The sequence below is a fragment of the Cibotium barometz genome, chromosome 31 (assembly GCF_041138505.1).
Source record: "Cibotium barometz isolate CiBa-2024 chromosome 31, ASM4113850v1, whole genome shotgun sequence".
In the NCBI taxonomy this organism is placed as follows: domain Eukaryota; kingdom Viridiplantae; phylum Streptophyta; class Polypodiopsida; order Cyatheales; family Cibotiaceae; genus Cibotium; species Cibotium barometz.
In genome coordinates, this window is record NC_141076.1 from 23,883,715 (window position 1) to 23,896,326 (window position 12,612).

The 12,612-nt window shown below is 39.1% G+C and overlaps 1 protein-coding gene across 4 annotated transcripts in view; it reads left to right on the forward strand.

Annotated features, from left to right (window-relative positions):
* The first annotated feature begins 6,878 nt into the window (after positions 1 to 6,878).
* The window catches only part of MOR1 (ARM repeat superfamily protein), a 73,384-nt gene continuing 67,650 nt past the window's right edge, over positions 6,879 to 12,612 (forward strand). For 2 of the 4 annotated variants that reach the window (XM_086824912.1, XM_086824914.1), the window contains exons 1-3: positions 6,879 to 7,341; positions 7,427 to 7,532; positions 11,897 to 12,020. In XM_086824912.1, coding sequence (XP_086681038.1) covers positions 7,182 to 7,341; positions 7,427 to 7,532; positions 11,897 to 12,020 — 390 coding nt within the window. In that variant the 5' untranslated portion in view covers positions 6,879 to 7,181. The remainder of the gene's footprint in view (positions 7,342 to 7,426; positions 7,533 to 11,896; positions 12,021 to 12,612) is intronic. The other 2 variants (XM_086824911.1, XM_086824913.1) reach the window with 1 other exon arrangement.

A 12,612-nucleotide genomic window follows, 5' to 3' on the forward strand; every position in this document is an offset into this window, starting at 1 on the left:
AGTGTGGGAGTTACACCCCAACGCCATAATCTTCTTAATGTGAGAATACCAGAGAGAGGACCAAATCAACGTAGATTACCTGAGGAGGTTCAAGCACAACAATGGAGGGATACAAGCCTAAATGACTTGCAACCACCGATCTTGCAAGCCCTCCTCCCCCAAGCCTCCACATGTCAATATTGGATCAATATGAGTACCTACATTGTACAGTTCCAAAATCGAAACTGTCGATTAACCTTCCCATAGAACCAATGCCATACTTTAGTGAGGAAGCACTCCTTCCTCTACCACCTTCTCCAGCGGCAGGTTTTTGTGAGGGGTTGTCTCTGCATCCTGAGGAAATTGATACCATCTTTCCAGCAGACGAGGACACGGATCCACCACCAGCGCAAGGGTAAGCTCAGTGACTCCATAATAAGATCGACAAGCCAGGGCACTTTTCTCCCACTGGGTTTTTCCCCTCGGCTATATTCGGTGTTTGGCACCAATGGCAAATTTTATTTTTTTCTTTTCTTTTCGTGTTTGTTAATAAAAATTTTGCAGAGATCTCCGTAAAAAACAAAAGCATCAAACACGCCCCAATAGTCCACCTATCGTGCAAACAAATTAGGAAGGGGGGAGACATGCTACGCTTACAAAGATCAAGGAGGAGTAATCTGCACAAAATCAGCAATGCATCAATGCAAACGAACAACATCAACAGGACACTACAACAGGTGTATTCAAATCTTAATCTTTACTTCTTTTTGTGCTCTTATCTTTCGAATATATGGTTTGCATGTTCACGCAATGTTGGCTGGTTTAAGTTTTTGATTAGTTGTTAAAATATGGTGAGTGAATTCTAGAGTCTTAGAAGACTTAGGAAAAGATATTTCTATCTAAAGACAGTGTAGGATATATACCAAGGGAATATGCTAAGTTCTTATGCTTTCAAGGTATATTAGTTATCCCTAGTGGTGGCTACCTCTTAGATATGAGCTGGGTGCTAGGAGTAATAAAAATTTATAAAAAAATTATACCCTAAAAAAATATATATCCAAAGTAAACTGAGACATGCCGTGTCTACAGCCATGCGAAGTGCTTGGTAGGACCTGAGGTTGTCTCAGCACCTTAGGGCCGATGCCTTGGTTTCCATGGGGTGAACACTGATGTCTAAAAGCTTCAAAAAAAAAGACCGTTGAGGAATCTATCGCCTTGATGGATGTTGGTAGGACTCGGGGGTACACTATTGGCCCTTGAGACCGATGCCCTCATCTTCATGGGGTACTCCTTAGGTCATAAAAGAAAGAAAAAGGGTCTGTCGCCCTTGAGATACTTTTAGCGGTCTTTAGATTCTCTTGGCGGAGGTCTCTTGGCCATTGCTTGGGTCTCTTTGGGATAGAACCTTAATCTTTATCACCTTCTACACACATATCAAAAAAAAAAAGAGAGTTCCAAACACCTTTGCTCATATTTAGGAGTAGGTTTGCCACTTAGGAATAACTTAAATACTTGTAGGACATTGAGACTGCAGTCATAACCGGCGGTGTACAAAGCACACTTGCCTTTGCATAGCACTATCTACCACTTCAGTCTCACTTTGACTAGACTTTACTCACCTATTTTAGTACTCATTAAAACTTCAATCAGCCTTGCACTTGTATGCTCACGTGTGAAATTATCATTGCTGGTTTTTCTTTTCTTTTCTTTTTTTTCAATAAGAGACTTTATTTGTATCCATTGTTTTTTTTGTTGCAGCTCTTGCTACTACCGCGCTCGAGGACGTGCGCAAAATAGGAAGGGGGGAGTGTTGCATGACAAATGAAGATTAATACAAGGATGCAACAAAAAAGATACTTAGGGCTCTTGTAAAGAGTTCCACTTTGTAGATGAATGTGGGAGAGGGCTTGACAATAATCCCACATGGGAACTTTTGGGAGTTCTAGAATTTTTGTATAAAAGGTGGCTCATATGAGAGCATGGAGACATTGGGCAAACTCATGTTTGAGCTCTCTTGAGACTAGCTCTCCCTCTTCTTCCATAGAGGTGCAAGCTCTTCTCACTCCCCATCTACATTGTTGTAAGTTCTATTCTTTTGTTAATTCAATGCAATGAGTAGATATTTGTCTCTCTTCTCTTGTCAATTCTCTAGTATGCATGTTTCTTATTGAGAGCTTCAAGGATTGTGTGCATGCTAGGGAAATGAGTATTTGAGAATGAAGAATGCTTTGATCTTGTGTGAGCAATAGCTAAGCTTTCTTCTTGTTTGGATGTATGGATGAGTGGAATGTGGAGTTGAGTGAGCAATAGCAAGATTGAGCTTGAGTGTGTGTTGAGTCTATGTCAATAGTAGTAGTTTTCTTAGCATTCTCTCCATCAAATGGATAAGCTTTTGTGCACCGGTACGGGTTGAATCCCTAGCTCCGAAAGGGATGCAAATCCCATTGGATTGAGCTAAGTGTGGATCATACTACTCTTGCTACAAGTGAGAGAGTTTTCCGTCTCTCCAAACATGCATTATTCCCAAAAGATGGATCAGTAAGGGCTTTCCAAAAATTACAAGTTATACATAGTGATGTATGTGGTTCTATTAGGACACCATTGATCGTGGGTTATCTCTACTTTATGACTTTTTTTTAAATGACTAATCTACGCACACTTGGGTGCATCCGTTGAAAGCAAAGTCAGAGGTTTTCACATGCTTCAAACACTTTGTTTCTATGGCCAAAAATGTGTCTACATATAAAGTTTTCACCCTTCATACAGATCGAGGGGGGGGGGAGGGAGTATATGTCAAAGGAGTTTCGTATATATATATATATATATATATATATATATATATATATATATATATATATATATATATATATATATATATATATATATATATATATATATATATATATATATATATATGGTTGAAAGCGGCATAAAACCTCAATGTATAGCGCCTTAGACACCTCAGCAAAATGAGGAAGAATATCTCTCACGGAGATGGCATGTTGCATGGTAAAAGGTCAAGATTTGCCTTGTGTTTTTTGGTTGGAGGCAATTATGTTTTTTGGTTGGAGGCAATTGCTAAACATATGCCCCACCAAGGCCTTGTATATAATTACCCCTTATGAAGCTTGGAATGGTAGGAATCCCTATGTGGCTCATTTATGTGTACTTAGTTATCTTGCTTATGCTCTTATGTGCCTAAGCAACAATGCAATAGGCTAGATGATAAGGTGCCAAAATGCATTTTTATGCAACACAACTCAAAAAGCAAAGGGTATAGACTTTACTACCTTTGTTGAAAACTTAATTCAGCTTAGATTACAAAGGGTATAGACTTTACCATTTGGCCACAAAGCAAATTTTAGTGAGTAGAGATGTTGTCTTTTGTTAAGTACTTAGTTCATCCCAAAATTTTATGCAAAAAATAGCAAAATATATGCTCACATGACATATTTGATACACTCCTACCTTTGCACAGTGATGGGCAACCATATGTAGAGCAAATGAATGCTCAACAAGGTGCTGCAAAATTAGCCCATATCGATTGAAAATCTACTTGAATTTCAAGCCATTGATCAAGACAATTGTGAATGATGCATTGTAGAGTATGCCAAATTTACTAGTGTAGACATTACAATACACAATTAGCTACACCTTTACCTAGCAAGACGTGCATGTTCTCATCATGCATTTTATTCTTTTGTGGATCATGCTCTCATTGCCAATATCTACATTGGAGAGTATGCCAAAATTACTAGTGCAGACATTATAGTACACAATTAGCTACACCTTTACCTAGCAAGACACATGCATGTTCTCATCATGCATTTTATTCTTTTGTGGATCATGCTCTCATTGCCAATATCTACAATGAAGAGGAACTTGTTTCCTTTGGGGAAGCATGGGAAATTGATCATTTCGATGCAAGCCATGTAGAACGTGTATGAATCAATCCTAAAAATGACACTTGGTATTTAGCAGATTTGCCTTATTATAAGCCATTGTTACAAAGTGGGTTTATAAGACTAAGCACAAACCTAATGGCATCGTACCACTACAAAGTAAGGCTTATTTTAAAGGGTTATACTTAAGAGAAGTGCATAGATTATGATGAGACCTTTGCACCCATATCTTATATAACTATGATCAGGTGTATTATTAGGTTAGTGGTGCGTCATGGTTGGAATGTACATCAGCTGGATATCAAGATTGCCTTTTTAAATAGTGATTTGCATGAGGAGGTTTATGTATCTCAACTCGTGGTTTTGTTGACAAGGGACATGAATCTAAAGTATACAGGTTAAGAAAAGCTTTATATGGCCTTAAGAAGGCTCCTAGAGCATGATATGAGAAGATAAATGCATATTTGGTTGCAATTGGTTTTCGCAACAATCTAACTGTCTACGTATAGAGGAGTAAAGATATATTTTTATCATTGTTTTATATGTTAATGACATACTACTCTAAGGTCCTAAATGAAGAGAAGATTTCAGCCTTCTCAAGCCCGAATTACATGTGTCATTTGAGATGGTAGATTTGGGATCGTTACATTATTATTTGGGTATACACAATGTGGCAATGGTATTGTGATGTTGTAGTCAAAGCACATCCATAGGCTGTTTACACAATTTGTTCTTGAAGAATATAAGCATGTTACTACACTAGTAGAGATAGGTGCTAGGTTCAGTATTCAAGATGTTGGTGAACCATTTGATGCATCACTTTATCAATAGGATCTTGGGTGCCTCATCCACTTATGTAATACGAGACCAGACATTCGGTTTGTGGTCTCCTAGTTGAGCAAGTTTATGCATAGTCCCATAAGTAAGCATTGGTAGGTTGCCAAGTGAGTATTCCAATACTTATAGGGCACTTAGCCCCTTGGCATATTCTATGCTAAGGGGAGTGATATTCAGCCATGCCTTCGGTGATTTTGATTGGGTTGGATGTTTTCTCTCTCTCTCTCTCTCTCTCTCTCTCTCTCTCTCTCTCTATTGTACATATTGGCATCTTGTATTAGGTATATGGCTATTGGTACTATTTCTTTTAATTTATAGTATGGGTAGCTAGTTTCCCTCCTTAAAAAAAAAAAAATGGATCGATATTTTCTTGAAGATATTTTTCATGATATTGTCTGGTCTCATAATGCCTGAGAGTAGAGATCGGCAGAGCCAAGAATGTATGAGAGGATAACCACAATATTATGGTTTACAAACTACATCTCAATAATAGACACTAAGCAAGGAAGAGGAACCCTCCAAAAATGATTTTGAAATGACTGTGATCACACCATGTAAGTATACTCTCACATGTTGTATGGCTCTGTAACAAATTTCTATCCTAGTGCTCTTCCCTCCAAAATGATTTTGTAGCGAGGAGGGTGGTCACCATGTAAGTATATTGTCACATGTTCTATGGCTCTATCACAAATTTCGATCCTCCACTTTCACACTGAAAGTGCTCTTCTAAAGGAGGAAACATCACATTCTCCTATGATTATTATTTTAAGGAAAGACTAGTGCTACCTCCATGCCACACCTTGTGTATGGTCGTTTTCTTGTTCTTTCTTTTTTCTATGTGCGCGCGCACGCGCACACACACACACACACATGCATGACTAATTGCTGTATAAAAAATATTTAACTTCATCGATGATTAACATTGATTAACATGTTGATGTGAAAGGAATGTGTGAGAGGCATCTTAAGTATTCATCTCATTCTTGACAATTACTCTCAAATAACATCCTTGTGTCCGTGTTGATGAGTAATAACGATTATTTTTCCTTACTATTGTCTCATATTAAAATTTATGTTCTTTATAGTAAGAGCAAGAATGAATCGTTGGCATATTAGTGTTGTGCACAAATTCGTTAGCATTAATCCAAGGGCATTTGAAAAAGTTAGCTTTCTTTCTTTATAGCAACAATGAAAACGAGTCATTGCTTTGCATGTGTAGGCCAATGTCAATGCCACCCTGAGTATGCTAGCGTGTCATCTTTCTTTCTTTAAAGATAATGAGAAAGATAAGTGAAGCGATTAGTGCACCACATGCTTAGGTTTGAATTTTGGATAAATGCCATGTCTCTTTAATACGTCATGTAATTGTTTACATGCTAACATTGGCAAAATAAATAAACAATAAATCATTGCCATGCATGCATAGGTTTGTATCAACGGTGTCATTCCGTAACGTAACCCATTTCATGTGAGAAGAGATAGAGTGAAGTAGAGAGATCTCTATATATGAGAAAAATTAACTCAAACTTGCTAAAGTTAAGGTGTCAGTTTCATTAAAGGAAAATAGAGCGACTTAATAACTACTAAGACTATTGATTTGCACCAATGGAGGATGGTATCCACATGAAATGTTGTGATCACTAAGGCATTTGGATATCATGGACAACTTGTGGTAGCTACTTTGCAAGACACGGATCATGTCCATGGTATGTGGTTTGTCTATTTTAGACTACACATAGTAATTGTTGAATAGGAACTAATTGCATACTTAATTTCTTATTATGCTTGGTTGATAATTGGGTGATCAAGGTTCCCAATATATAATATATTCATAGTGATTAATATATCTGTCTAAGGGTAACAAGGCCTTATTTCTTTATATCTATATATAAATTTAGGCTACTCACTCCATGCCTCAATATATACATTAATGTATTCTTAAATCTTTACATCTCCTTTGCACTGTACATTTTAAACTGCCCCAAGCATTCTAGTTGGACTGTATGTTCGCCTTTTGATGTTTTGATAAGCAAACTACTAACGAGAGCGGGATGCCACCTGGACGAGGGGAGCGTTTTTTCAATGTTTGCGGGGGAAGAAAAGGGCAAATTAATTTAATTTTTTTACGCAATAAATAATAAAGACGGGGAGGAGGACTTAAGGGTAATAAAAAACGCCTGTGCTGGTGCTGTTTTGTTTGCTGCCTGCAAACCAAACCCCCTCTTCTCTCAAAATCCATATCCTAGGTAGGTTTTCTCTCCTCGGCCGCTCCTGTCTGCCTGCCGTTAGATCCCATGTAGGGTTTCTCTCCTCGGCAACTCCTGTCTCCTTGCCGTCAAGATCCCATTTACCTGCTGCGCATCTACCCCGAGTAGCTTGCCGTTTCTCTTCCACTCTCTCCTAGCATCTGTCCGTCGATCTGCGACTTGCCGCCCCTCGGCCTGATTCCGCTTCCACTTCGCCATGTCTGAAGACGAGAAGCTCCTCAAGGATGCCAAGAAGCTCCCCTGGGAGGACCGCCTCGCGCACAAGAACTGGAAAGTCCGGAACGACGCCAACATCGACCTAGCTGCCGTTTGCGATGGCATCATGGATCCCAAGGACCCCCGCCTCAAGGAGTTTGGTGAGCTCTTTTTGCTCTAGCTCCAAGGAAGCACACCCCATCCTGACCGAGGCCAAGAGATTGATCTTCGTCCTCTCTTTGACAGGGCCCTTGTTCAAAAAAGCGGTTTCAGATTCAAATGCACCTGTGCAGGAGAAAGCGCTGGACGCATTGATCGCATTCTTGCGTGTGGCAGATGCAGATGCTTCCAGGTACGACCTACCTCATGATGAAGTGTGACTTGTTTGGGCTTTGTACAAACAAAAACTGCAAGCAACCATTGTTTTTACCTCTTTTTCGGGTTCTGGCAATTCGTCTGATGGCCAAAGCACACAAGATACACGAAGCAATCACAGATTCCAAGGGCAATTGTAAATTTTTTCCATGTTTTAGAGAATGGTGCCAACAATGATGATTATCAACTTTGCAGACACTACGTATGTTTACTCTGCGAACACAATGTAATATGGGTGCTGCCAAACAAATGATCAGCGCACCTTTGTTCAGACATTGTGTATACACATTTTTCACCTCAGAATCAGACTATTGGAAGGAGAATGTGATCCTGCTCACGAAGAAAGCTTGTAATATTTCTTGCTCTATTATCCTAGGTGGATTGGGTCCTTAACCTGGTCACAATAGACAATTATAAAAATCTCTTCAGGTTTTCAGGATTCGCATTCCAAATGACAGGATCTCAGTGCTGAGTTCACAAAATGCTTGATTTTTGTAAGCCTTGCCAACACTTGGGAGACTGTTGTGCAAATGTTTATAGAGTAATACCAAATAAATAGACCAACTTTGTGTCACTTTTCTGATGAAAATCAATCACGAGTATATCATTGACTTGAGTGGGTGTACCCCTCGGATGTTTTGTGTGGGGTAGAACCATGAATTGTAAAAATCAACTTAGCAAGAGGTACATAATATTGCTCCATTTCAACAGGCCTAGATCACAAAGATACGCGAGGTAAAGTTCAGAAGAAGTAATGGGGTTTACTTGAAGGTTCGAGGCAAACATGCAGCATGTCTTGAAGGGTTTGGTCCTCCTTTAAGGGCCTTTCCAGCGGCAGTGTAGGTGCAGTTCTAGTTTGGAGGGTCACTATCAAGGGTGTCAGCCATATTATAAAAGGCAATAGAGCAGTCTCAGCATAGCTAAAACGTTCAGTACCAAGTAGTAGTTGAGGTGCTCACAAGCCGTCAGGAAGGTGCTCACAAACAATCAGGACTGCTATTTAGCTATTGACTCTGATGCATAGCAGGGCAACCAGGGCCAGTCTTCCACTATTTGTATAATATATCTCAAAAACCAAAGTGCATGTATCCTTACAATATATTTATGATGCTAAAGCCATGGCTTTCTACTAAGAATCACTAGCCTGACTTGGTTTCATACTGGTCAAATCGCTGCCTGGTAAGAATCTTGTAAAGCAACAATGCTTGAGAGCACCCCCCTTGATTGACTGCATACCAAAGGGTCAGCTGTAAACCAAAAGCTTTTTTTCTTGTTTAGGTCCCAAAACGAGGGCCTGCACCTTCCCACTATGTGCCTGTAGCAAAGAAGATGTGTCCTAGTTGCTCAAGTTCTGATGAACCACACTCAAGGTTTTGCCTTGGTTTTTATGGTTGACCAATCCCAAAGTTTAACTTAGACTAGAAACATTCAATTGATTTGAATCTAACAAGTTTAAGGCTTGCTTCTTGCCAGCTGCCACCATACTTCTCAATCCTTTTAGCAGCATGTCCTTGGTCATAAATGGCATTGCACGGTATAAGGAAACCAATAAACTATGACTACTCACTGCTACAAGATGAGAGCAAACTTTGATTACATAGTAGCATCGCCATCTCGCTCGAACACAAAATTGGGCAATTTTGGGCTTAACTCATCTTCATGTTGAAACTACACATCAGTTGACTATAAGAGAGTAGTGTCGACGCTTCAGTTGTGCTGCTGCTTTTACCTTTGAGTGTTTGTTTATATTGTACACAAACATTGGTCTGACATTTGAGTATTCAATGGGAACTTAACAATGTTGCTCTCAAACTTCAAAAATGTCGAAGAGGATTTTGATGCTGACAAGGTTGTTATGGATAGGCAAAGCAATAAATGTGTTTGCTAGAGTGCAACAGTTTTGCAGTGTCTCAAAATGTGCACAAGTTATGGGAGGACAGTTTAGATTGTTGACGGATGCCATCCTTTTCATTGTTAGATATATGGATGTGGGCAGTAGCGTTCATGATTGTGATGAGAGTAGAACTTGGGTGCATTGGTTTTACATCGATTCTTTTCTTATAGGAAGGGAATGACTCGTTAGTGTGGAGTCCGGAACATGGGACTTCGTTTATATGGAGTCCAAGACATGGGTGAAGGTCACCATGGAAGCTTGCATGAGCAAGTGCCAAGACTTGAATTGATATTGAGTAAAGATGATAAAAGTGATTATTTACAACTTGGCCTTATAATTGTCTTATACACCCTTGGCCCCTTTTCACACTTAGTAATACCTTGGCTCCCACATTGGCCATGCCCCCTTATTGGATGTATGCGAAATAACTTGAACTGTGACATGCGAGGGATTGATCGTAGTAAGCACAACCTTAGGCTTAACTAAACTTCACTTAATGATGCTTAAGAGATAGACAATGGTGTCAATGCAATGCAATGCAGCTATATTAAATGCAATGGCTACAATGAAGATCTATGCTAAATATCCTTCTTAGAATGAGAGAGATATGCTGAATGCTGATGATGATAACTGATTCCTTCTCCAATGCTGAGGTCCACCCTTGGATGTCGGGTTTCGGAGGCAGGAGATGACTGAGCTGAATGCTGAATATGCTGATCTGCTGACTCTCCTTGCTCCCTAGATAGGAAACGCTGAGAAGAGATTAGATGCTCAGATGATTTATGATTGAAATGATGCGATGCTTTATATATGAGTGAATGTTGCTGGCGGGCAGGTCTGCTGCTGTTGGCCAGGCTCACGACTGCAATAAATGCCTAAATAGGCTGTGGACTGCCATTAATTGCTGTCGGCTGGTCACAACAGGCCCTGACTTGATGCTGTTAAATGCCATTAATTGCTGTCGGCTGGTCACAACAGGCCCCGACTTGATGCTGTTAAATGCCCTAACTGCTTAATGTACCTGTTGTGACATGAACTTTATGTTTTTGTTAAGTTTGAGATCTAAGGTGAACTTTCCATTTGTATATATCTTTCTTCCATATTAGCTGACATGTTTATTTCTTTTGAAGTCTTCGCCCATGTTGCGGCTGGTTTGTATTAATTCTTTCTATTCAGATTCCAAAGTGGTGCAACCATTGTGTGTGTGTGTGTGTGTGTTCTCTCTAGTGATAGTCTTCATCATGGTTGAGTGACGAGTCTACCCTCTCCTTTTGAGAAGTGGTAGCAACTCAGTTTGATGGTTTATTTATGAAGATTTGTCTATTATGGTAACATATCTTTGTGCATGAATCTGCACCTACTATTGCTGATGACTTGAGTGGGGATGTCATAGCATTTAGTCCATGCTATGGATGCATCTCATAGTTGCTAGGCATTTCATAAAATGCTTCTGCCAATCTTAGCGGTTTTTCGTCATGAAAATCAAACATCTTGCATTGGCAAACCTGATGTTGATTTTTAATTCTCATTGAAAAATTGTTTAGAGATACCAATAGAGAGTCCAAAGACCAAACTTCACTATACATGGCCTACAAGGTCGTTTTTTTTTTCCTTGTATGAGGCAGATTAGGAATTTCAAAATTTTAAGTAAAAAAAGTGGAGCTGAAAAAGGAGGTATGAAATGCGAGCCTTGGTGACCATGTGCATGATGGAGTGTTGTTGATTTGAAGCTTTGTGCGAAAACTCTTATGGAGTCAAAGATCACACTTTGGTTTTTGATAACCTGAAATTTTTATTGGTATATATGACTTTATTGGATGTGTATATTCCTAGTTTGGGTGGCTATACATAGCTGCATGCTTACTCTAGGTTTAATTTATCAATACTTGTAACGTGCATTCCCAAACAAGTGTGGTCATAGATTTGCCATTCTTGACAGTTGGCATGGTGTATGAGGATACTCGGCATGTTCTATTTGAAATGGTTCTTTGACTGCATAATGAAGGCATGGATTATCTTTTGCAATAGTCCTTGTGAAGCTGATTTCATAAACGTCTGATCAAATGTTTGTTTTGTTCCGTCTACTTTCGGGGTTTGAGTCGGATTTTTTTCCCTCCATTTGAACCTTAAAATTGTGTGCTGGCATACTTTCTTTAGTTCTTTTAGAATGATGGATTTGAACAATTACCGTTTGTGTAGTTATTACCTTTGAAGTCTAGAAAGACTTTTTAGTTAATCACTTGTTTTGTTAGAGAAGCCTTGACTTTTAGCTTATTATGCTGGACTTGCAGATTTGAAAGCAAGTGTTCCTTTGAGATCTTTCAAACAGTTCTTTTTTAACTGTTTATTTGTCGATAGAAAATTATATCTGCTCTTTTGTATAGGTTTCTGGTTATTGCTCGATTTGGTGCTATTGACATGACATGTCTTCACTTGCATGATTGTAGGTTTGCAAAAGAAGTTTGCGATGCAATTGTTGCAAAATGTCTAACAGGTCGCCCAAAAACAGTGGAAAAAGCACAATCCGCTTTCTTACTGTGGGTAGAACTTGAAGCATGTGAAGTCTTTCTGGTAAACTTTTTGTCCTTTAATCTAAGTTGTGCTTCTACGCTAAGCTTCTGATCAATTGGTCAGTTTTGGTAGATACTAGTCATGGAGTCATAAGTGCATGTTGAAGCGTATTGATTTTTTGCACAAGATCATATTTTGGAATATAAAGTTTGACGCAGTTGAGTATACTCAGCTATTTATTAAATGGCTCAGAAGAAGTTAACATGAAAGCAATTGTTGTATTTACGCATGTTGATTATTACAAATATCATTTTACTAGCTTTGTCACTGGGCTTGACGTTAGTATAAACTGAATGCCCTTGTTCCTTAATGACATCTGAACGAAAGCATACCTACTCCAGAGATAGTGTATGGTGAATTTACCCTAGAGATTAAGAAAGTTGGGATCACCAAGTAGTTTACTGGTATTGAAAATGAGGTTGGCTTTTTTCTTTTTAATGGGAGAGGGGAGGGGCTGGGTACTGATTTTCACCTGTTGAGCATGCTGTCCTTATCAGGGATGAATTCAGGGCCGTGTGTATAGATAAAGTCAATATAGAGAAGGCTTAAAGTTAGGGTTAGAGTAAATGTTAGTACTTATGCCGGTTTTTCG